Source organism: Mus caroli, unplaced genomic scaffold (assembly GCF_978045245.1).
Source record: "Mus caroli unplaced genomic scaffold, Mus_caroli_1 scaffold_15, whole genome shotgun sequence".
Lineage (NCBI taxonomy): Eukaryota > Metazoa > Chordata > Mammalia > Rodentia > Muridae > Mus > Mus caroli.
The window spans coordinates 71,534,518-71,561,821 of record NW_028227270.1 but is presented as its reverse complement, the minus strand read 5'-3'; the positions used below and the strand labels follow the sequence as shown (position 1 = coordinate 71,561,821).

The window sequence follows — 27,304 nt, the reverse complement described above, 5'->3', positions numbered from 1 at the left end:
CATAATATGTGTCACATTCCTACAATGTTTACAGTAGTGAGATGAACTATCACTAACCACAATGACACGGGTAAATGTCAAAACCATAATGTTGAATGAAGAAAAACAGACACATGAAGAATGTGGACACAGGTAACTTTCAAAACCTTAGTGTTGGATTAAAAAAAGATATGACACATGAAGAATGTATTATGTGATGGCACGTGAACAAAGCTCAAAAGCAAGCTATGATGCTGAAATTATCTTTGTCTGGGCAGAGGAGAGGGATTCAGAATTCTTGATCAAGAATTAGGATTCATTGAGCTGTGCCATTATGGTATGTTTGCCTCTTTTAATATGTTTTAATAAAATATTAAAATATAAAACCTGCCATTGTGTAGGACAAACTGAATTTCACTCATGACCTTCCTTCTTATGTCTTTGCACTGATAGAATTCAGGCAGAGGTTGGCTGCTCTGAGCACAAGGATTAATAAACTACAGTAATCTCATCCTATTTCCAATCCATCAAGTTAGCAGATACATTTACAACTAAAACATGAGTGCATAACAGAGTATGAATATCTAACTCCAAATAAGATGTTGCTGAGAGGGCTGCAGATCACTTGAGATGCAAATAAAGGGGTATCTAGGAGTGCTGAGCTGCCTGTGACATCAGACTTGAGGTTAAAAGATGAGTTTTTTACATAAGGGAGGAGAGGATGAATCCCTAATTAAGCTTCCCTGACACGTGTGAGACACAAATTTTCTGTGGTTGTAACTGGCTTGATTTGTGCCATTTCTCTGCAGTGGGAACCAGAGATGATACTTTTTGACTGGAGAAACTAGATTTCTGCTAACTCACTAGATACCACCTGTACCAACTGAGTATTTCCCCCCTTAGGGTCAATAAAACACCCGTTCTTACAGGATTGTGTGCTTCAAGGATGTGGGGCTGGGTAATCTCTTGGAGTGGAGAGGGGGAAATGATTTTCTTCTTGAAGAGTGGCATCTCTTGAACCCGGGTGAGAAGGGAGCTGAGACTCTTGCAGAGGAAAGGTGGAGTCACCTGGCTCTGCTTAGTTATCTGTACCACAACAGGCGCAGGCCCAGGAAGAGGTTAAAGGGCCTGGCTTGCAGTTCCCAAAGAAGCCATTGTGGGGTTAAAAGCTTACCCCCCCCCCAAAGGCTTGAGACATCTGCTTAACATAATAGCTTCAATCACTATAAGAAAACAAAGTCATGGCTACTTAGGTACATGTAGACTTTGTGTGTAAACACATAATATGGGTGTTTTTTTTACTAAGATTGATAATTGTTTTATTAGCCTATAAACAGTGAGTGATTTTTGAAATTAATTTATAGGTATTCATTTATGTTAGAGTTTCATAAAGTATTCTCAAATCACGTATTTCTACAGTGACTACAGTTTCAATGGCCAGTTGCCATGAATTATTAAGCTTTTTTTTTTTTTTTAACTTCCAAATCTTCCAGTAGACGTCTAGAGTTTAGCTAGAAGTTTTGGCTATGGTACAAACAGTGATGGAAAACATATGAGCAGTAACAAGTTTTAATCTCGCTCTTCAGTACTAACATGGACTAATCTGTGGAAGCAGTTTATTCCAGTATCACCCAGGAGCAGCCACACAGAGGCTGGTAGGAGGGCTGGATTTTTGTTCTCTTTTTTTCTTTTCTTTAAATGTAACACTTCTTTATCTTTTCTTCTTGAAGAGTCTTGAGGATACTTACATTGCAGTTAAGTAGTACAGGGTGGATAAATTCTACTTTGAAGAAAACTTCTCTCTTCTGACAAGGTATGTTTTCATGACTATATTACACATATCAGTAGACAGTTATTTTATTGTTAAACTAAGAAAGCACTAATACTACTAATAAACATTTGTGAGTTATATGGTAAAATTTAAATCAGAAGTATGTAGTTCCTTAGCATTATTTAAAAAACTCTGAAAATTTTGTAACTAAAATTACTTTAGTTTTATGTCTTATAATAAATTTATTTTAAATATTATGCAGTTTTGAAAACAAAGTAAAAAACTTTCACTAATGCTTTATCATGTTAACATGACTGATTTTAAAAAGTAGACAACTTATACAACCTTTTAGGAAAATAATATTACTTTAATAATGTTAATGAAGTTTGAACATATTAGATATATTAAATGAAAGTTTTTTAACTATGTAAATCTATGATACCACTTTTATCTATACCACTGAAAACCTGTATTTTTTTCTTGACAAATGTCTTATTGTACAATGAAAAAGTACTGGGAAATTATAACAGAAATCAACATAATTTCAAGAAAGAATACCTATCAGCAATAGTTTAATCAGGTTTATATTTCATATGAAAAATAGAAAGTCCTTTTCATAAGCCTCATACTTAGACTAACACACAAAGATTTTCTTTGTTCTTTCACAAAGTACTTTTTTTTGCAAAGTACATTATTATGTATCTTAGATTTTAAAAATTAATAATGCTTTCACCACCTTTCTTCCAGCTATCTAAATGGAACATAGTATTCTTTCATGCTAATGTGTTCAGAGGAGTGGCAGCCAGGAAAACAGTGGCCACATGTTATAAGGACTGAGTCACAAAGTCACAAAAAACCTGAGGGGTTTCTGTGTAGCTTATCAATTGCTCTAAAAGTAGCATGCTTTTTAATTTTTCTTGTAATCCAATCAAGAATCATTATGTTGAGAAAGAAAGAAAGAAAGAAAGAAAGAGAGAGAGAGAGAGAGAGAGAGAGAGAGAGAGAGAGAGAGAGAAAGAAAGAAAGAAAACAGAGAGAGGGAGGGAGGGAGGGAGGGAGGGAGGGAGGGAGGGAGGGAGGGAGGGAGGGAGGGAGGGAGGGAGAGGGAGGGAGAGACAGACAGACAGACTGAGGGAGCAGATGGAGCCCAAGCCCCAGCTCACGTGGAAGTATCCAAGCTGCTGTTTCTCGTTTGGCTTTGGCATGAAGCACTGTAGTGTAGTAGTGGAAAGAATGGAAGCGATGCACTCTTCTGTTACATCTAACCACTACATTAAAAATGGATGTCCTGATACCTGACCTGAGGCCTGACACAAAACAGACTCACTTTACAAGCACTGCAGGAAATCTCAGAAAAGTGGAGAGGCAAGAATGTTTTGCTTTTAAAACAGCAGTTAGGTTGCTGAATATAGCTGATGAAGAGAAAAACTGGTACCTAAAGAAAGAAAAACAGCCAAGTCCTTAATTAGAGTGTATATTTCCAAGCTAAAATTAAAGGTGTTGTTTTAAAAAGTATTGTGTCTATGAACAAATAGTGCAGTGACTAAGTTTCCCAATGAATGCTTAGACATTTATGTTATGGAGGACAAGGCTGTGCATGTAGTCTGTCTTCTCTCTGTAAGAGACATGGAACATGTTTGTCACATTTATACCTGGAGTTTATAACATATCTATGAACTGAAATAGTCAAGTTGTCAAGTGGACCTTTAAACATGGTATTTAAAATTAGTGACTTATTTACCTAATAAGGTTCTGAAAGAAAACAGCATTCCTTTAGACAAGGTTTCCATTTCATGTTTGTAGACAGTTAAGTGGTAACTACTAAGCCTCTGGACCTCTTGGCTACATTTCTAGTATTATTATGAAGTCTGAGGGGCTGGTCAAACCTCACCTAGACTTTTTCAGAGGAAAGCTGCTTCACTGTCCAGAAGTGACTGTGAAATGAAAATCTACTCAGAACATGGTTGAAAGTTTTAGTAGAGAGGAGAGAGGAAGTTGCCTTAGCTCTGCTGCCTCCAGGGAGTTCTGGAAGCCCAAAGCCTAAACATCGTCCTGTACAGAGTTCCTGGGAATGGTGTCTCGAGCTGTCTCTCAGCTCTAACTGGCTCTGATTTATTAGGAGCAGCAGGAACACTGGGCTAGTCCCAAGAGGATTCTTACTAAGACTACAACTTGAGACCCAAACCCAAAACTTTCCATGAGAACAAACACTAGCAAAATCTGTCTAAATCAGGAAAATATTGAGAATGAGATATAAACATTTTTAAAGTTTTAAAAAATAGCACAATCTGAATGCTGCCAAACCCAGTAAGCTTGACTTTGAACTGTTTTAACAAGCTTAAACCAACCACCTTAAATAAGAAATAATAAAATAATACTGTTTTGTATATTTTTCCGAATAGAAGGAACTATTATACAGTGCTTCCTCTAATGCACTGTAAATCTTATCTAGTGGTGAGTGGATGTACAGCCTGAAGAACAGAGGCTTAGCATCTTCTCATCTACTCCTCAAATCTGCAGCAGAGACCTAGCAACATCAATGGACAATCCCTCAGAGTACCAATGTTGGCCTCTGTTTTCTCTATGAGCAATAGAAAACACAGAAAGATAAGTATTTTTAAAAATGGAGAACAGAGGATAGAACTCACAAAGGGAACTATTAAGAGGGCATCTCTGATTTTAATATAAAGACTTTCACTAGGGAAGCCACAGGCGGCCACAGATCTAAAGGTGGTGCTCCCTAGAGTACTCTGACTAGCACTGTTATGTAGCACAGTCCAGACTGTTTAGGAACCTCCACTAAGAGGGAGTTTCATTGGGGTAATAGACTATGAATATACAGATCTGTACCTTTCACCAGAAAAAAAGAAAAACTGCTGGGTAGAAGCTGGTTGCCACAACTAACTACCTTGCTCTACTATGACAGGTAATGCTGAAACTAGCAGGCAGAAGTCTCAATTCATACTTCATCCACTACTGTTTTGAAAAAGGCAAAGAAGCAATCATGAACTACCACTGTAAGAAAGGTCAGGGAGGAAGGACTGTGGCTGAAGCTTAGTGAGCCTGAGGTAGAATGTGGAAGAGAAGCAAGCCCAGCACTGTTCTGCTTCCTGTTTCTCTGCCTGCATGTTTCCTTTTTACTCTCTTACCTCCAAATTCAACTTCTCCTACCCCATCCTGTTCCTCAGCTTGAACCTCCACTCAGCATTGGGGGAATTACTCTTGAGCTTGCTCAGGCAAGTGGGCTAAAGGAATCTCTGTCACCAGCATGTGGAAAGCATACAAATGAGTCCAGCCCTCAACTCTGCTGCCAGGCCACATGGAAAATCAAGATGTGTTCTTGGCATTCACTCTGGAACTCTAACATATTTCTCTTGTTATATATACTTTAAAATTTTCCACAGTTTTCTTAGTTCTATATTTCAAATACCTTAGTGTTAAAATAGTTTTTGTTCTTATACTGGAAGCAAAAGCCCATGTAATTCAGTTTTTATCCTGAAAAGACTTAAACAAAAACAATCAGCCAACTTAATAACCTCCAATTTTCATTTCTTATAATTTAGAAAATGAGGCTAAGACCTTGAAACATTGCCTGACATTGTGGTGCATGCCTTTAATCCTAGCACTTGGGTAGCAGAGGCAGGTATATTTCTGTGAGTTTGAGGCAAACCTGGTCTACAAAAGCGAGTCCAGGACATCCAGGGCTCTGTTAAACAGAGAAAGTCTTATTTTGGGGACTTAGGGGTACCGAATGAACAGACAGACATGGTAGGCATAGGGTGGGCTTACAGCTGGCCAACAAAAACAACCAAAAAAGCACCCACTGACTGGGTGGAGTGGCTCACATCTTTAATCCTAGCACCTAGGAGGCAGAGGCAGGACTATCTCTGAGTTCAAAGTCAGCTTGGTCTATATAGCAAATTCCAGGGCAGCCAGGACTACATAATACTCAAAACAATGAACACAAAAACCCCACCAAAACAACAAACACAACCACACAAACAAAACAAACCTCCAACAACAGAACAAACAAAAACAAAAGAAATGCTCACTGAATAAACTAACTCTGGCAACCTCAAACTAGGTTAGGCCAAAGACAGGATCTTCCAAAGACACCAACTGTAAGCTTCTGATTGCTAAAGTGAAAAGTAGCCATACATCTGAAAGACAGAGCTGCAATGTAAGGATGCAAAAGAGTAAACTAAAGGAGCTGGTGATGAACTTCAGTTGGTAGAGTGCTTGCTTAGTACTCGGGAAGACCTGGGTTCACCTCCAGCACAGTACATAGCGGTGTATACCTGTAATCTTAGCACTTGGGAGGTGGGCACATGCACACTAGCTGTTCAAGGTCATGCTCAGTTGCATAAAGAATCCAAGGTCAGTCTGAGGGTATATGAGACCCTGTCTCAAAACAAACAAACAAACAAACAAACAAACAAACAAACAGTCCGCGACAACATAAGAGTCGGCTAAGGACCTAAAGCAGAATTTCTAGAGAAACAACATTTTGGAGACTGAGGCTAAGTTGATATTAACAGTAAGAAAGAAACCAGGAAAACACAAAAAGGTGTAAGGTAAAAAGATATAATGGAATCAGCTGTGGTGACTCTTACCTGTAAACACAGCATTCCAGTTGCAGAGGCAGGAGGAACATCCATGAATTCAAGGATAGCCTGGTGTGTATTTCAAGTTTTAGGCCAGCCAAAGCTACTCAGTGAAACCACATCTCAGAAAACCCAATGAAATACCACAATAGGTCACAAGTTAGGAAGAGATGATGAAGCAGGGATAAGAACAAAAGGACTCTGAAAATGACAGTCACTACAACCCTATGTAAGGATTTCTAGATATTCCAGAAGGGAGATCCCACAGTAGCAAACAGGCTGACAGTTACAGAAACAGGTGATCTTATCCAATAGAAGCCACTGGGCCCTTATTACCAGCACAATGCCCCCACTGTGGATTTCATAAACCTTGTCAGAAATCACTTCATATACTTATGCATGTGTGCATGCAGGTCCTCATGCCTGCACAACAAAGACTTTCCGGACTGCATCATCAGCCCAGCTCTATTCTTGATCTTTAAAATTCAGGAAAAGGCAAACCCATGTAGATATTAAAGTTTATGTCTGGGTTCTGGGACACAGTGAACAGTTGACTCAAGCATCAGGTATTCTGAAACGGGGCCAGACCTCACTGACTAGAATTCTCTTACTGAGTCACCACTGACACACAATGCAGACTCAGCAGACTGTAAAGTGGCTGAAGCTCAGAGACTTCTGTAGAGCCCTCTGCTCTTGTGCATATATATTCATGTTGAGACTTGGTTTTACTAATGCACATCACTGGTATATATCAAATTTTGATGACTTTACTATATTTTTTGAAAATGTCTAAGAATGTATATATTTCATAGGTTGTGGTAGATGTCTATAATCTCAATATTTGGGACTGAGGCAGGAAGATTAACCTACAAGGAGCTGACCTGGGCTTTCAGGGAGACCCTGTTTCAAATCATAAAATAACAGTAAGAATAACTCTCAAACGAGGATATGTAAATATATCCATGGGAATATCGAATATCAGATGGTGAACTTATGCTCTGAAGGTTCTCCTTGATACATTCCAGTTTGTATAAGCTTTAACACACACACACACACACACACACACACACACACACACACACCTAAAAACAACATAGCATCTACCAGAGACAACATTCAATCATATGAAACTCAGTGAAATAATGAACAACAAAAATAGTCTGGCCATCAGATGAACAATATGGGGTATTAGATAATATCAGATTAGAAATAAAAGATCCCAATGACATTGTGGGAAAGTTATCAATAACAAGAAAGGGGTTGAGTAGGTAACAAAGAAGTCAAGGAAAATGTCCGCATGTATAAGTGCCACTGAGGATATTCTTGGATAGTGACATAGATATCAGCAATGGAAGGTGTTAAAATAGTGTTAGTTATGACAATTTTAAATTTATTTTCTAATTATAAAAGAAATATGTATTGCTTATAAAATTAAATAAGAAACAGAAGACAAAACTCATCAAGGCTGGGGATACGCAGTGGGTAGAATACACACTTTGCAAGTCCTAAGTTTGATCCCTAGTACCACACAAACCAGGTATAGTGCTATACCCCTGAATCCTAAATGTCGAGGTGGAGGCAGGAGAACCAGGCATTCATGGTCATCCTTGGCTATCTATGTAAGGGGTTCCAGGCCAGCTTGGGACAAGTAAAACTGATTTTCAAAAACAAACAAACAAACAACAAAAAAACTAAAGACTTAATTCATAGTTCTACAACTGTAATTTATAATTGATCAGATTTACTTGTATGAATTATTTTTTATTTAGAAATAGACTAAGTACAGATTTTAAAATATTTGCTTCTTTATTTCACAGAAAATAATCTATATTTTAAAGTATCTTTGAAAACATTTCGTTGGTTAAAATATATTTCACTGGACAAATACATTCTACTTTTTAAATTTTCTTTTAACTAATGGAATTGCCTTCAATTTTTTATTATACATTTTAGAATTATTTCTTAAGATGTGGCTATTCTAAAAATTCAAAATAAAAAGAAAACAAAGGGATCTTATTCATAGAGTAATTCTCTTTTCAAAACTAAGTACTTCATTTTAACTTCCTTTACTGAGATTTATCTCAAGGTATCATGAGGTCAAGCCTGCACTTGAAAAATTTTGTTCTAGTCTCTCAGGTATTGCTATTACGAACATGCACCACCATGGACAGAACCAGCTGTTTAAATTAATAGAATTATTGAAGCTCCCTCCCAAAGCACATGCTGAATTGCTTTCTAAAACGTTTTATGTATTAAATCTTACACTGCATAGCAATGGATAAGAATGTCATTTTGTCATAATTTTGCCAACACTAGAAATGTGTATAACAAAAGTTGTATCTCTGGAAATTCTAATGCTCAATGTCTACTGAATGCCAGGTTGGACTTGCACACAGGCCAGCATGAAGGAGTATGTGATGCTACTGCTTTTGGCTGTGTGCTCTGCCAAACCCTTCTTTAGCCCTTCCCACACAGCACTGAAGAACATGATGTTGAAGGATACGGAAGACACAGATGATGACGACAACGATGATGACGACAATTCTCTTTTTCCAACGAAAGAGCCAGTGAACCCTTTTTTCCCTTTCGATTTGTTTCCAACCTGTCCATTTGGGTGCCAATGCTACTCTCGAGTTGTGCACTGCTCTGATCTAGGTAAGGACCCCAGAGTCAGCTTTGTTTTAAAGAATACTGCTATTCCAAAAAGGTTAAGGGCATAAAATAGTCACTGAGCTTTCAAAACCCTCTTCAGGCACTGTAAAATGGTTTATTTATATTCATAGGTGGAAGGTGAATGTGGCAAAGTAGACTTTTAGTTCACATTACTTAGGAAGCCAAGACAGAGGACTAAGTTACAGGACGACTTAGGTAAAAATAGACTCATATTAAAAAAACAACAAACAAACAAGAAAAATGAAGTGGTGGTAGATTCCTGCTTACTGCCCTGGTTTTGACACTAGAACTGCAAAACAGGCAGAGAAATGTTCAGGTGTAGACTACAGCAGACCAATACTTAGTTAAAATTCAGAATAAAAAGGAAAAAAATCCTGATATAGAGGATTTTTCTCTTCTCAAACCTAAGCACTAAAAAAGTTTAATTTCCTTTTACCACAATTCAACTCAAAATGTCAAAAGGTTGATCCTGCACTTGCCAGTAAAATTCTACGGTAACTAAATACAGTGCCTGTGCAGAGCAATGACAGTTATGTAGACTTCCTGAAATCTTTAGACATTTTCAATGCAATGTTCTATTTGTTATGAATAGCGTGGGTTTAGAACTTCCTAGAAAAGAAGTGGTTGGACTAAAGTCTATTTAAAATTATTATTCTTGCTGAGTAACTTCACTGTGTTGTTTTTGTTGCTGCAACAAAATAATTTTGGGAGGAGCCATTAATTTTGGATGGCTGCTCATTGCAGCTTACATACTGGCAACCAAGAGGGGAAAGGCAAGACAGAGGAAATAGAGAGAAAGGGGTGGGGGAGCAAGGGATAAGCAGGAAGGAAGCAAAGTAAGGAGACAGAGACAGACAGAATGAATGCCAGCAATAGCTATCTTTCTGCTTCCCTCCCCAATTTTATTCAGTTTTATCAGGGAGGGTGTCACTCACATTCAGGCAGGGTTTTCACCTTTAATTAATCTTGTCTATACCTAGAGGTACATTTCAGAATCTAGTCATATTAACCATGAAGACTAGTTAGCTTCAAGTTAGAAACACATATTAATTTGACACCAAAAGAGAATGAGGAAGAAATCATGGGAAGTCAAGTTTGAAGGGAGGAAATGGAAGAGAGAAATTAGATAATTATAATCTTCAAAAAATGTAAAAGAACTGTGTATCTCTATCTTATTCTGACATAACAAAGGCAGCTGTTGCTATTGCAAAGAAGAACAGAGACTAAAGGCACAAGGGGAGAAAAGTGAAATGAGCTAAACCACTTTGTTCTTGAGTTAACACTGTAGGTGATGAATGAAATAATTTATATCTCACATCTACATACTAAACAAGATATTTGAAGGGTCTGTAAATAAGAATTATAGCCAGTTAGAGAAATTGACTGTAGTAAAAGAGTGCCAAGTTTTTGTGAATATGCATGAAAATAATCTAGTATATCTATTTTTCTAATCAGAACTTTCTACTCTATAGTCTATTTATTTAGTCATTTATTTACTTATAGACAGGGTCCCACTAGGTAAGCCAGGCTGGCCAACAACTCACAGAGATCTACCAACCTCAACCTCTGGAGTGCTAGGATTAAAGGTGTATACAATCCCAACCAATTTCTTTTTGGTTCTCCTTGCAACCTCAAAAAGTGGTCAAGACCCTTATGGTCCAGTTTCTTACTAACCAGCAAATCTGCGAAAAAGCTATTATTTTTCAGCTCAAAGAGCATTCTTTAAGCTATTGCTTGTAATCTCTACACAAAGCCAAACATAACCTACCACCATTTATTTCACCTTGGAGCCAGCCAGGTTCAAAACAGATAGATACCTTATAAAAATAAAAAATTACTTAATGAGATCTTGAGATTTTTCAAAAGAAAATGTTCTTTTTTTTTTTTTTAAACACATGCTAAGTCTGATGTTACTTATCACCGTGAATTTTAAAAGTGCACATCTCTACAAGATCACTGATCTCATCTTTAGCATCTGTAACATGTTTGTTTGTTTCTCAGGTCTGACATCGGTTCCAAGCAACATTCCATTTGATACTCGAATGGTTGACCTTCAAAATAATAAAATCAAGGAAATTAAAGAAAATGACTTTAAAGGACTCACTTCACTTTATGTAAGAATATATGCTCATATTTTCAAATATTTACTTGAAAATCCTTATCACTACTGAAATGATTTCTTAGACTGTATTAGTGTAAAGACACCTTACTTTCCTATGGGTGTCCTACTGCAACATTTTTGCATTCAGCCAAGTAAACGCTATATATTTAATTCAAGTAGTATTTATAGAGTAATAGCCAGGTAAAAGGTTACTGGGATGTGAGCTTTAATGAGTTCATAATCAGATGATTACACTCACTATCCACTAAAATGAGTAAGAAAAGAATTATTTCGAGTGCTTGGTGGCCTTTGATTCCAGCACTTAGGAGGCAGCAGTAGGTGGATCTTAAGCCAGCCAGAGCTACATAATGAAACCTTGTTTCCAAACAAACAAAAAATAATTATCTATACCAATAATAAACATAGTATGTAAGAAATCTTTACCTAAAGCCACTGACTTAAGATTTCACCACAGTTCTCTAAAGCACACAGACTATATTTAGGTGACTAATATATATGTCATTTTTCCCTGATCTTTGTAAAAGGAAAGAATTTCCCCTTACTATATCAATAAACATAATTAATATTTTAATTTCCTAACATCGCCTAGGATCTTGAGCCTTCTGAGTTGATTGACGACTTTCTGATGTAATCTGAAACTCAGTTAGGATGAAGAGTCTGTGTGCTCCCTGACACAGCCGTGGAGGCGGGCGTCACGGCTCCTGTCAGTACTGCCCTTGTCTTGCTGAGCTGAGGCTAGGATGAGCCTGAGGAACAGCTCTGGCTCTATACTATATGGTATGGTGGGCCAGAACTACCTCTTCCAGGCCATTTCCGATACTTCTAGGCTGCGCTGAAGAAAATAAACATGCAGCCAGCTTTCCTTAGAGAAAGTAAATTTCTAACAGGAGAAGAGAATTCATAACCATACTATGTCTTATATATAGACCTATTTATATATAACAGGAGCCAAGTAGAGTCTGTATCTGGGAGACATGAGGTCACTTTGCTCCCCAGTCATTCAGGTCAAAGACACATCTACTTATTATGTTAGAGGAACACAAAGGTACAACTGGCAAGGTATTGTACCCAAAGCCTAGAGATTAAGTTAACTCTCTTAAAGAGCTTGTGTTTAAGTAACGTACGGCTTGGTAGTTGGCCTCTGACTGCTCTTTTGCCTTTAAGAAAGAAAATGTAGAATCACCAAATAAAATGTAGTTTTCATATATGGAACATATATAGAGAACATATTAAGATAGTCAAGAATAACATAATGGAGTCTACCAAAGAGCCACCTAGCCCTTCTCGCTAATGTGGTATTATAGAAACTTGGAGAAAACAGAGGTCGTTATTTTACCATCAGATATCTGAAAAGATATTTACATATACATATGTAATTTTAAAAGAGAATGTGAAAATACAAATGAATGCTTCTACTTTGAAATTACATTAAGCAATCAAAGGAACAACTGTTATTTGACACCAAAGCTATAAAAGTTTCAAATCAGTATAGCATAATTTTATTATATTTTAGGAGTAGTTCAGGAACTCAGTAGACATCACTCTCATTTTTCATTGAAAAATGCTGTATTAAAAGATGCTAAGAAATTCTTATGCCTCTGTAGTATTTTTAAAGTCAATTGTATATACTGCAGTGTGTTAAGGATAAATTTCTGGTGTTGGGTTAACCTGGGTACAGCTCTTCACACTATCAGCAATATAACTGGAGGAAGTGGTCTCACCTTCTTTCACAGTAAGAAGGGTGTAATAATGGCATGGATATTGTAGAATGGGTTATAAGATTAAATGGGTGAACACATGTAATTTGTTATTGAAAGACAGGGATTTCATCAACTGTTAGTATCACTGTTAGGCTAGTTTGATCAGACTGACCAGATGTGTTAAGGTAAGCCACCATCCTTTTTAGATTTTACAAGACAGGTTTCACTAAGTTCCCCAGGCTGGCCTCAAACTCCTGGGCTTAAGTGACTGTCCTTTCTAGCTGTCCCAAGTAGGTGGAACAGGAAGCCTGTGCCATGGCTAACGCACTTTCACAAGCAGGGGTTTTATAGTTGAAGTAGTGGTATACTGCATAATTTGAAAAGTTTAATTACAGTATTATCTTATATTAACTGTCTTAAAAGAGAATCAAAATGTTTTGGGACTCTGTTCTATTTCGCGCTCCCCCTTGGTGCTGGTACTCTGATAGGAAAGACAACATACAGAGTGACTGGGACCCCTGAACACTCACAGGCCTCCCTACTCACTTCTCTCTGCTGTGTCACCAACAGTGACCACACACTGCATTTTCTTCTATACTGTTAGTGATGAATCCAGGCCGCAGGACAGCCAGTTCCTGTGTAAAAGCCAACACTGAGAATACAGTTGACCTGAGGCTGCTCCGCCATCATGCCAGGCATTACATCATTTGGCATGTGACAGAGCTGAATGAGAGCTGAAGAGAAAGTCTTACCCTAGTTCTATTACTCACCACTCCTTTCATGTAATTTCAAAAATCCAACAACTACATGTCTTAGCTAGAAAACAAATGACAAGATTTAAGTCCTGAGCACTATAGCATGATCTTATTGAGGCATATACTCATTAGGCAAGGCAGCTCTGACTTTCACTTACAGGCAAGTCACTTTTCTTCATCATGTTCTGTAGTGCAGTACTCAAAGCTCATGGGGTCAAGTGGAAGTCATAAGCTACCTTTGCAATCCACCAAGCTGTTAAAGCCAAACCCCTCACCTCATTTTCCTGATAACTAAAGAGAAACACACTCTTAGTTGTTATCATATATTCAGAAAGGAGCTTATTTTTGCTAGATGGCACAACAGTTTCCCCTCTCCTCATAGGATTAATCTTTCTGAGATGAAAACTTTAACAGTCATGGTTTGTCAGGAAGGAGGGTGATTAAAGAGACAAAAAAAAAAAAAAAAAAAAAAAAAAAAAAAACCCAGGCCAGAGAGTGAGCCTGCGCGAGCCTGCTCTGGAGGAATGTGTGTGTGTGTGTGTGTGTGTGTGTGTGTGTGTGTGTGTGTGTGTTAAGGAGGAACAACTCTGAGCACACGCAGCAAGACATACTGACTCTGTTTAGAAACAAAAGGAAGAGCAGTGTAGGTAGAATTGATGAAATAATCTCTAGCTGCTATCTGACAGATTCAGATTCTTAGAGGAACGAAAATGTCCTGAAGATACTAAGAAACCTGTCACCACCCTTAGTAAGCAGAAATTATTTCTGCTCAATATAGCAGAGGGACAAGAAAGAAGTAAATTAATTTGCAATGTAAACCATTACTGTGAATTTATTAACAACCAATTCAAAGTTTACAAAGACTGTATCTTAACTAGTACCAGCCATTACAATATTGCACTTTTCTGATTCAATAATAAATATTTTAAAGCTGAAGTTGTAATTGGTATTGTTACCTAATATACAAATGATAGAAATTATATTGATTTCCCGACTAATTCTTGTAAAAACCAGTCACCAATCCATTCCCTTAAACCAGTGGTTCAGCCTTCCTAGTGCTGTGACCTTTCAATACAGTTCTTCCTATTGTAGTCACCAGCAACTACATTGATGCTACTTTGTAACTATAATTTTGCTACTGTTATAAATCATAATGTAAAAATCTGTGGAATTTCACTTTGTTAGGCAGACCCATGTGAAGGGGGTTATGACTCACAGGTTGAGAACCTCTGCCTAACAAAGTGTATTTTTCTGCTTTATCTAGGCTCTGATTCTGAACAACAACAAGCTAACAAAGATCCACCCAAAAACCTTTCTAACCACAAAGAAATTGAGAAGGCTATATTTATCCCACAACCAACTAAGTGAAATTCCACTTAATCTTCCCAAATCATTAGCAGAACTCAGAATTCATGATAATAAAGTTAAGAAGATACAAAAGGACACGTTCAAGGGAATGAACGCTTTACATGTTTTGGGTAAGTTTTCCCAAAGAATGGGACATCTTGAAATTGTAATTAATAGCCAAATTTAGGCTATTCATGTTCTAAGTAATTTCAAAAATTAATATTTGAACCTGTTAATCTATTAATAAACAAATTATATTTGAAAAATTATAGGATAGAAAGTTTTGTGATGTTCTCTCTTTTTCAACAATCTCCTGACACAGTTTGCTCTATTTTTAGAAACTGAACCCTAATTAATAAAACCTATGCTATTAAAGGTTGTATTTTAATGTATTGTATAAATTATTAAAACATGATGTACACAATTCTTTTATTATTTGGAATACAAACCTAATTTTGGCTATCTATTTTTAAATTAATATGAAGAATATTTTATTGTACAATTTGAATCTCACTATTTATTTGTTATGCCTGTCATGCAACTATGCAATTTCCCCATAACAGCCATTCAAACACCTAAGCACGGTTCATGTCCATACACTCACTTAATTCAACCAAATGCCTGCATTTATGAAACAGCTTGTTACTGACATTTCTTTTAAGTTAGATTTGTATTAATTATATAATTTATAATTGACATATACTATTTTAAAAATAAGAGGTAGGGCTAGGGAGATAGCCCAGTCAGTAAACTGTATAAGAACCTGAGTTTGATGTTCAGAATCCTCATTAAAATGTTGGACATGGTAGTGTATACCTGTAATCCCAGCACTGGAGAAGCAGAGATGGGCAGCTACCTATGGTTCAGTGGTCAGCTAGCCTAGCCTACTTGCGAACAAACAAAAACAAAACAACAACAACAACAACAACAACAAAAAACCAACCAAACCCTATCTTAATAAACAAACCAATCTAAGATAGTTATGTGTAATTACTTTATGTCAACTTAAAACACCATGAAAAAAATGGGAGAGCATCTCAGGAATGACATCCAAGAGTAACCTCTGACCTCCGTGAATGCGTGCACATGCACCCAAACTGTTTGAGAGGTAACAAAATGGCAAACACAAATACCCTTAATTATGTAAAAAGTTATTTTTTCCTGCTGCATTATTACTATAAATGGACCAAACCATCATGCTTATGGTACAGTGGAAAGCAATGTCATCAATTCAGTGGCTCAAAAGAAAGAAACAAGAAATAAAGACTTGCTATATATTCCAGTTTACAAAATTAAAAGCAGTGTTTTTCTGAGGTCTACAGAAAGAAGATACGCACAAGTAGGCATAATGAGTGGAAATATGAATACTGAAGAGCACACTTCTCCAATATTCTTCAGAGGTACTCTCTGTGGTGAGTTTCCATGATAACTGATTTGTGCTAAATCATGTCATTTCTTTTACAGAAATGAGTGCAAACCCTCTTGAGAACAACGGGATAGAACCAGGGGCATTTGAAGGGGTGACAGTATTCCATATCAGGATCGCTGAAGCAAAACTAACCTCAATTCCAAAAGGTTTGTATTTATTTTACTCAAAATATGGTGTTTAAAAAAACATCTTTTCCCTGTCTTGAAAAACAAACAAAAGGACAATCTTTCAATAAGTAAACATTGTTATATATTATCTGACATTAACTCTTTTTTTTTTTTTTTTTTGGTTTTTCGAGACAGGGTTTCTCTGTGTAGCCCTGGCTGTCCTGGAACTCACTTTGTAGACCAGGCTGGTCTCGAACTCAGAAATCCGCCTGCCTCTGCCTCCCGAGTGCTGGGATTAAAGGCGTGCGCCACCACGCCCGGCGACATTAACTCTTAATATGTAAAATGCTACAGTATACACTGTCAGAACTATCTACAATCAGAAGTCCCAGGGCCAGCGTATCTGAACAGTATGAAATTTAATACTTTTCCACATACAGAGAGGAGTACATAGTGATCTTTTTGACATTAAACCATAATCTTTTTTTCCCAGTAAGAATAAACACTAAAAAGCAATGATATTTCTATTTTCCTTCGTTTTTTCTGACATTTTTTCTTCTAAACCTCTATAGAGGTGGAAAATTCTGTAAACAGCAGAGTAGATTGAATGGGGAAAGAACCTTATCACTAGCTGTGCTGCTACAGCTGAGGGGGACAGAGACTGTGAGGCCAGATGGGGGCAGCACTGGCTTTGGCAAGAAGAATATGTCAGTCTCAAAGAGCTGAGACATCTTCCCAGGAGTATAGTGAAGATTAGCATGCTAATACAGTGAAAGGCTTGAAGACTGTGTGGCACATAGTACATATCAACAACCTTACTAAAAGGAGCCCAGAACCTTCAGTCCTGAATCACAGGACTGAAGCAGGCACTCCAAGGAAAAATGTTCCTTCACTGTGCTAGATTGTCTTACGTCTGAACTTGTTACCTGGTGTTTTCTGTGTTGATGACTATCTGGATCAGAAACAACCCACATCAATATCATTTGTTTCAATATCAGTATCTACCAATAAAAACAGCAACCTGTCCCTTTCTACTACTCTGATTCAAAGTGAACAAAGCAAAGAGTACAAGATAGTGAATATGATATTTTAAATACAAATGAATTTATGTGGAGCTGGAAAGATGGCTCAGCAGCACTCAGAGCACTGGCTGCTCTTTCAGAGGACCCAGGTTTAATTCTTAGCTGCCCACAAGACTGATCACAACCCCATTCTGACTTCCCGAGATAGAAATACATGCAGGCAAAACCTATAGATATAAAATTAAATTAAAAAATTAAATTATCAAGGGATTTGTACTGGCTGGTTTTGTGTGTCAACTTGACACAAGCTGGAGTTATCACAGAGAAAGGAGGAAATGCCTCTATGAGATCCAGCTGTAAGGCATTTTCTCAATTAGTGATCACAGGTGGGAGGGCACTGTGGGTGGTGCTATACCTGGGCTGGTAGTCCTGGGTTCTATAAGAAAGCAAGCTGAGCAAGGCAGGGGAAGCAAGCCAATAAGCAGCATCCCTCCATGGCCTCTGCATCAGCTCCTGCCTCCAGGTTCCTTGTTTGGTCATGTTTGTTGGTTGTCTCTTGGAGGCCTGCTCTTTCCTGAGAAGAAATGGAGAGGGAGTGGGTCTGGGGGTGAGAGGAGGTGAGGGGGGAGTGGAGAGAAGGGAAACTTTGGTCAGAATGTATTATGTAAGAGAAGAATCTATTTCAAGAGAGAGAGAGAATGTAAAATCCTAAGTGAGGATCCATGGCTTCAGAATGGCCATTATAACTGTATAGAAATTCACTGAAATATGTAAAGTTTGGAACCAACTGTTTATTTGAATGATCACCGCTATCTAGTTATGTCATGTTCCTATTTGCATGTTCATTGCAATTAAATAATTTTACTTAATATTTAAAAATTAAATTATCTTTTCACTTCTTCGAAAGATCTATAAAGTAAAAATGGGAAGATCATTTCACCCCCAGGAAAGAACTAGTTTAATTCATATCTACACATATAAATTACCTTTAGAATTGAAGTGGTTGTTTAACTACTAGAAACCCAAAATTTTGTAATTTTTATAGCAGTGACAAAAAATATTCTACCCAGTAGGTCAAACGTACACAGATCCTTGCATGTAAGGTGTCACAGAGCACAGAGAAGCCAGAGAAGGAAAGGAGTGAAGGTGGGGGGTGGGGACAAAGGAGGATTCGATGGGTAGAAAGAGCAGCCTAGCCTGGCAGGATGGGTGATATCAGTATGTGTGACCATTCTTCCTCTCCTAAATATGCTCTAATTACAATTTCCTTTAGAGATCAAAGCATATTATTCTAATTTAATTTTCAGGATTCTTTCAGAGCTTAAGAAAGTATGTCTTTACAAAGACACCAGAATCAAATGTTTCAACTATTCTGTCACTATCTCTCTGACATTCAAAAACTCTTTTAAAGTTATGCACTAAGATGTGACGGTCTGCATGCCAAATTCTATTAGTAGTACAGCTTTCAGCTGGGCGGAATGTCAAGACATCCCAGGAGGTCTTATGAGGAAGAAAGTGGAGAAGGTCTTCCTTCCTGTTTGTGTGGGAAATTCTACTGCATAGTCCCATGTGGGTGGGGAGTGGTTTGTGGTGGGAATAGATCTTCCTATACAAAAGCATGTTACTATTTGATAGCAGCAGATGGGCTTTTGCTAGGTTCCCATCCTGCATACACCTCTGCTCACGCCTATCTCAGAGGCTCTGGCCCGTTCTGTTCTCTGGTCACTCACCTCCCCACTGAGTTTGCTCTTCTGCAACTTCTACAGACTAGGCTGACACAGGACACTATCTAGTAATTCCATGTAATGAACTGTCTGTTCCAAGAGAATATTAAGTCTTCTGCTCACGCCTATCTCAGAGGCTCTGGCCCATTCTGTTCTCTGGTCACTCACCTCCCTCGTGTCCTTAAGTTCACTAAGCTCCCCACTGAGTTTGCTCTTCTACAACTTCTACAGACTAGGCTGACACAGGACACTATCTAGTAATTCCATGTAATGAACTGTCTGTTCCAAGAGAATATTAAGTCTTTGGTGACAGACACTTTGTCTTAAAACAGAAAGTATCATATAGTCATTGTAGAAATATAATTAAGTTCAAACAGAATTCAAGTAATTAGAATTCTGTTAATTTAGAAAAATCATTTTTCTGCTCTCAAGATGGTTTACTTTTATATTCAAATTAAATCCAGAATAAGTTTAGCTGTAAAGCCTACTGTAACAGTAATATATTTCAATTTCATTCACCAGTTTCTACCATTGATATGGCAAGGAAACGTTTCAGGAAAAGTAGAGAACAGGAAGCTTTTCCAGCAAGATAACAAGAATCACAGGTTGACAAACAATACATTGAAAAATGACAACCACAGTGAGTCCCCTGGTCAGCTTCTTTCATGCCAGCTACAAATGCAGAGGGTTAGGATCTGGTCACACAGTGTGAAAAGAAGAACAAATGCTCATGGACTGACCACCATGCTAGGGCACTGCAGCTGAACTTCTCAGATAAGAGTAAGTGCTGCAATGGACTAGGCATCTCAACAGTAAAACTCTGAATACTGGTATTGTTAAGAAACAAATGGCTGAATAGGTAATCGTAGGTGTTGTATGTATTTGCCTGAAAGAATCAAGCTTGTCTACTACTTGTTCTATAAAAATAATGTCACAAAGTAAATAATCACAGAAAATTACCTAGAAAATTCCAGCTAATGAATCCATAAAGAAAGATAATATGATCAAATCACCAAAGCTAAGTACAACAGTACGAATGCACTGCTAGCTATTCTGGAAACTAAGGAAGGAGTCTGCTTTGCAACCAGTAATTTGTGGCCAAACTTGGAACCCTAGGTGGACACCATCTCAAATATATTTCCAATTCTTAGTAAAGACCAGCCAGATCAAGGCAACAAGCCACCAATGCCTAATGCATCAAATGAAGGATGACCTACTCCAGCTGGATCTGAAGGCCAAGTCACAGAAGAAAGAAAGACTGCAGGGTTCTGATAAACAGTATCACCTGGAAGCTGCTAGCCAGGTTTAAAAGATTCCAATCCAATTAGTCACTCAAACAAATCAATAGAAAGGGAAGGAAATGCAAGGAATATATTATTTAAATTTCTGGTGTGTGTTTGTATGTAGAGTAGTATATTATTTGTTTTTAACATTTTTTATTTTATGTGCATTAAGAATTTACAAGCATCCATGTCTGTGTGAGGGTGACAGAATCCCTGGATCTGAAGTTGCAGACAATTGTGAGCTGCCATGTGGGTGCTGGGAATTGAACCTGGGTCCTCTAGAAGAGCAGCAGTGCTCATAAAAACGGAGCCATCTCTCAAGTCTTACTTGAGCCTGCTACTTAGCTTCAATCTCAGTCCTTGGGTTGTGTGCTTCTGAGACAGGGTCTCCTGTGATATCCAGGCAGTCCCTGAATTTGCAACCTTCTCACCTCAGCTCTCAAGTGCTGAGGACATAGGTGTGTGCTATCACATCCAAGGAAAAAACACTTAAAACAATGGGAGACAACTTAGGAGAACTGAGGAAAAGAATGATAAAGGGTCGCTGGCAATTTTGCAGAATAAGGTGGTTATGTAAACACTAAACAAAATATGATCTAATCAGACACCTAGTGAAGTATTCAAGGTAAAATTTCATCATGCAGTAGATTTCAGCTAAACTCCTGCCAGAAAGTGACTGTATAAGCAAGGAAAGGAGGGAGGGAGGGAGGGAGATGAAGTGGAAACTTGAGGCTACTTGTTGAAGCAGGGCAACAGTTTGGTGGTTCATGGAATACTTTCTACTTTTGACTATGCCTGAAAACTTCTATAATGAACAGATTTTTAAAAGGAAAGTGTTTACAATACCTGCCTAATTTCACAATCTGAAACTTGGGAAGCAGTCACTGAAGCCTGGCCTTACTTTGCCTAACACACTTTTCTTTTTAGGCCTACCGCCAACTTTGCTGGAGCTTCATTTAGATTTTAATAAGATTTCAACGGTGGAACTTGAAGATCTGAAACGGTACAAGGAACTGCAAAGGTAAATGTTCTCACAGTCTTCACAGAATCATGGTAGCATTAATGAAGTAGCACTAATAAGAGAATGCACAGAGATCTTCTTAACAAAGTGTAAAGGACAAAAAAACCAGAGAGGACCACTATTATCTCTGCCTATGCTAAAAGGCTTGCATCCTACAAAGGGGGTTTTAGCAAACTCTTCTCAAATCTAACCATAATATATTTTATATCATCTATAGGCTGGGTCTTGGAAACAACAGAATCACAGATATTGAAAATGGAACTTTTGCTAATATACCACGTGTGAGAGAGATACACTTGGAACACAATAAACTAAAAAAGATCCCTTCAGGATTGCAGGAGTTGAAATACCTCCAGGTAAAACATTGTGCTTGTGTTTGGTAGATATGGGCACTTTAGTTCGTAAAGAACATACTAGTCTATCTCAAGCAATGATCCAGCAAGCAACAACAAAACTTTAAACATGATGACTCCAATGTGTGGGTAGGGGAGCATGAGGAGAACACTTTCTACAGATACCACTCAAGAAAAAGAAGACCCTCTCCATCTACACTTTTACCTACTGAAACTGCTGAGGTCACTGTAACAAGCTGTTTATTAAGGAAACCTCAAGTTGTTGAAGTTTCTCAAGCAGGACTAGCCATGATACTAAGTAGAATCATGCGTCTTTTGTTCTAGAAACATTCTACAAGGCAAAGCAAGAGGGTTAGGATCCAGGTGCTAGGTATTGGGTATACAGCTTTAAACAGTCACAGCAGAGAATGAAATTAACTGAAAAATCACTATTCGGAGCATGTGTTAGTTTTATTTAATTGTTGTAATAAGACCACAAATAAGGGAACTTATAAAAGAAAGAGTTAATTGTATTTATAGGGCCACAGGGTAGGACCATAATGCCTATGATGGCAGGGTGAAACCCATAGCAACAGGTGGCTGGAGTGGCAACCAGAGGCTCATATTCTGATCAACAAGCAGAGGGCAGAGTACACTGGGAATGGTGGGAATCTGAAAGCCTTCACCCAGTAACACACCCCCTGCAGTGCAAGTTCCTATCACCTAATCTTCCCCAAGTAGCTGCACCACTAGGGACCAACTATTCAAACATATGAGTCTATGGGGGCCATGCTCACACCACTACAGAGCATAAGAAGCTCCTATACAGCGACAGATGTAGTTCAGAGTTATGATGCGTACATAGAATGTGTGAAGCAAAAGGCTGAATTCTCAGAACCCTCATACTCTAAGAAGCGCACATTTTGTCATTTCTTGCTGGCAGAAGTCACCCAAACTAAAGATGCTACTTTGCACATAATCCTGTAACTTTTAGTTTCCCTAGGTTCCCATCTACGGCTCTCAGATGAAAAATCCTTATTTCACTTCAATCCAGTTTTGCCGTGGCCTTTCCTTATTTTGCAAAGACTTTTCTCTCAAGTAGCAAAGCAAAACAACCAAGTATTGAGGACTATTTGTACTACATTTTTTTCTTTCTTGTTCTTTGAGATAGGATCTCATTACGTAGTCCAGATTGGTCTTAAAACCACTAAGCAGTACAGACATTTTAAAATCACATAATCCTCCTGCCTCATTCAATCTTTTGAATGCCAAGATCACAGGTGTGTATCACTATGCCCAGATTTTTCTCCTGTCTTTTAAGTTTCATTCACTGCACTCTGGAGACTCAAGCTGCTAAAAATAGACTATGCGTAGGCGTGGATCTTCGACTTTGACATTTCTGTAGCCATGAACACAGCCCAGTTTCCCCCCTCAAGTCATGCCTATCCTCACCCCAATTTCCACATCTACAACTCTGTACTACAACCTAGCATTTCATAATAGACACAATTTTAATTAATGGACAAAAGAACACAAATCCCAAGTTTATAATAAGTATCTGCAAAGTAAACAAATTCAGGCCTACCTTGTTTTTACCCTCATTGAGCTTGCTATGACAGTGAGCAGTCAGAGAAATAAACTATCTTTCACAATATCCTAAGACTGATATAGAAAAGAATGAAGGAACAGTTCAAGACCAAACATAAACATTTTAGTCAACATCTGTCTATATTACTCACGAACAGACTCAGATCAATCTTGGCAACTGAAAGCAGATTACATAAGTAATAGGAATAAATAGCTTTACCAGAAAAAGGCACATAAATATGGCATAGTAGTGATTACATGTGTAAGGTGAGGGAAGCAGAGGAGAATAGCAAAGTAGCTAAGATGACCAGGCTATGTATTCTGGATGGCGACAGAGTTCTATGTGACAAAGTTCTCCCCAAACACTTTGAATAGCACCTAAGCTTGACTTGTTACAAGTATTTAACATATATAAATGAATATATTTATCTTATGGGAAAATACTTTCATATCGATATAAAGAAAACAGATGAAGCTAAAGTGTTGTGGTGTATGCCTTTGATCCCAGCTGTTAGGAGGCAGAGGCAGGTTGATCTCTGAGTTTGAGGCTAGCCTGGTCTACAGATCGAATTTCAGGGCAGCCAGGGCTATACAGAGAAACTCTGCCTCAACCTCCCCAAAACAAATAAGCAAACAAATAAGAAAAACAACTGAATAAAACCATAAATCATAAACATATGCTGACTATATCCAAGAATAGTGGTTTATATCTGCAATCCCAGGTACTAGTCAGGAGGCTGAAGCCAGAAGATCCAAAGTTTAAGGCTCGTTTTATAAAGTAGCAGGATTTTGTCTGAAATAAAAATAATAAAGATCAGAAGTGTAGTTCAGTGGGAGAGTATTTCTTTATCATGCATGAGGCCCATGTTCAAGATAAAACAACCCCAACTATTATTTAAAAACACATTTCTTTTTATATTAACTGGGCATTTAAAATTTATTCTTTTTATTTATCTACAACAGATAATCTTCCTTCATTATAACTCAATTGCAAAAGTGGGAGTGAATGACTTCTGTCCAACAGTGCCAAAGATGAAGAAATCTTTATACAGTGCAATAAGTTTATTCAACAACCCAATGAAGTACTGGGAAATACAACCTGCAACATTTCGTTGTGTTCTTGGCAGAATGAGTGTTCAGCTTGGGAATGTTGGAAAATAATTCATGACATCCATTAAATATAAAATTCAAAAATGTATACATTTGGAATACTTGAACTGTCCTAGTAATGGTATTATACACATAAGCAAAATTCTATTCTATATGGTCAATGACAAAAAATTTCAACAGAATTTTGCCGAATTATTGATGCTCAGAATAAATTTCTATCGCAGTGTCCTTCCGCACATGAATGATTCTTGCGTAAATCTTTTGCTTGAACATTCTTTTTTTTTTTTTTTTTTGGCAAAAAAAGATATTTAGTATTTAACCCTTCATTATCAAGTCAGTCAAACAGAATTGTACTGTAAACAGAATGCTTGACTTAGTAACATTTCTGTCATATCTTTGCTGTTAGAAAAACAAAACTGGCAAGAACAGCATTTTGAAGAGTACATATATTTTTAGTAGTTTTTTAAAAAACTTGGACAGTACTGTAATGTTTCCAATAATGTTGGAATGCATATAGTTTGACAGAATCAAAATTCTCAACTCATAATAAAGCTTCAAGTATTCACAGATAATATCCATCAGAGTTGGGTTTGGAGCTATAACACATGAATATCTTTTTTTTTAAATTATTAACTGGCTATAAAATTGTAAAAAAATATAACGACTGCTAATATAAAATCTATAATGTGCATTTTATGATCAGTTATATAAGCTCTGAAGAACACAGTAACTGTTAGGTTACATAGTGTCATTACTTCAACTTGGAATATTTCAGGATATCCCTTTGGAACAGTATGGACGGCAATCAATTTTATATCAACTTATCTCTTCAAATATGCACATTGGGTAATCCCTGGAAACATAGCTAAGGTGACAAAAACTGAAAACTGAACAAAAATTAATAGTACTTTCATGTGTTTTTTTTAAACTGATATTCATTATGAATTAAGTAAAAAGTGACAATAAGGAAAACATTAAATACTGGTTTTCAATAAAAATGTGTGCTCTGGTTTAATTTGTTTCCCCCAATCAGGAACATACTCTTTCTCTTTCTTTAGAAAATGTTTTAGGGTTTTATTGCTGTGAAGAGACATCATAACCATGACAACTCTTATAAAGGAAAACACTTTAATAAAAGGATTTATTTATTTATTTATTATATATAAGTACACTGTACCTGTCTTCAGACACACCAGAAGAGGGCATAAGATCTCATCACAGATGGTTGTGAGCCACCATGTGGTTGTTGGGATTTGAACTCAGGACCTCTGGAAGAACAGTCAGTGCTCTTAACTGCTGAGCCATCTCTCCAGCCCCATAAAAACAAACAAACAAACAAACAAACAAACAAACCCCAAAACCAAAAAACTTAATTGGAGCTGACTTCCAGTTCAGAGGTTTAGTCTGTTATCATCATGTAGGAAGCATAGCAGCATGCAGGCAGACATGTGCTGAAGAAGGAGCTGAGAGCTGTATACCTTGATCCTCAGGCAGCATAAGGAGACTGTGTCACTGAACTTACACTTAGCTTGAGCATAGGAAACTTCAAAGCCTGTCCCACAGAGACACACTTCCTTCAACAAGGCCGCACCTTTTAAGAGTGCCACTCCCTGTGGGCCAAGTAGTCAAACACATGTGTGTGTGTGTGTGTGTGTGTGTGTGTGTGTGTGTGTGTGAGGTGGGGGCATTCCTATTCCAACACCACAGAAAACTAACTTATTTTAATAAACAAAGGCACTGGAGTCCTTAAAACTAGTGTTCCAGATGGTTAAGAGCTACCATGTGGGTGCTGAGAACCAAACTTGGATCCTCTGGAAGAGCTGCCAGTGCTCTTAACCACTGAATCATCTTTCCAGATCCTTATATTTATTTTAAACTACCTAAAAATGTAGACTTCAATTTTTTATTTATTTTTTTTTTTTGTGGAAGAAAACCAATATTATAGGTATGTAATAAAAAGGAGTGGAAGTCGAACACCAAAGTGAATGGGTAAATAAGATCTTCGCCTTCAAGGCAAGTTACTCAACTTCAGCACCACTGGTATTCTCTGGGGGCGGGGGGAGGGGGGTGGCGGCACGTTGGGGACTGCTATGCACACTGCACAATGCTTCAGCTCTCTCGTCTCTACTCCCACAAATAATAACATCCTCTGTGACAACAGAATCTCAGCTGGCTGAGAGCAGCTGCTTTATAGGAAATGTAATTGACAATTAAAATGGTACAACTTAAGAAACCTAGACTAATACTGCTGCTTTGTAAAAAGTATGGAGAGGAACACGGTGAGATCCAAATAACAAAGGCTTATCACTAGTATAAATGGTACAGAAATAGGAGTGCGGGACTTTGAGTAGGATATACAGTCTCATTTATAGTCTGGAGCAGGCTACCCCCTTAGGGTCTGCATCTTCACTTGCACACAAGACAGAGGTGACAGCAGAAACCAGTGAAGTTGCTGTGATTACTAAAAAAAAAGTGTATGTGAAATATTTTTTCTTTTTTGTAAGGTTTATTTTATGCATGTGAGTACACTGTCGCTGTCTTCAGACATACCATAAGAGGGCATCAGATGCCATTACAGATGGTTGTGAGCCACCATGTGGTTGCTGGGAATTGAACTCAGGACCTCTGGAAGAGCAGTCAGTGCTCTTAACCTCTGAGCCATCTCTTCAGCTCCTGTGAAACACTGCAAATCATAAATGTTCATACAACATAAACATGTATTATTGAACTGTGGGCCG

At 37.7% G+C, this 27,304-nt stretch overlaps 2 protein-coding genes across 2 annotated transcripts in view; one reads left to right on the top strand and one right to left on the bottom strand.

The window, feature by feature from the left end:
• Positions 1-27,304, bottom strand: part of Cenpp (centromere protein P) — a 177,467-nt gene that overhangs the window by 79,399 nt on the left and 70,764 nt on the right. The window lies entirely within an intron of this gene.
• Aspn (asporin) lies at positions 1,534-25,551 on the top strand. Its single transcript, XM_021179812.2, has 8 exons — positions 1,534-1,792; positions 8,734-9,009; positions 11,029-11,141; positions 14,869-15,082; positions 16,416-16,526; positions 21,444-21,537; positions 21,755-21,893; positions 24,420-25,551. Exons 2-8 carry the CDS (start codon positions 8,757-8,759, stop codon positions 24,615-24,617), a joined length of 1,122 nt encoding a protein of 373 aa, XP_021035471.1. The 5' UTR covers positions 1,534-1,792; positions 8,734-8,756; the 3' UTR covers positions 24,618-25,551.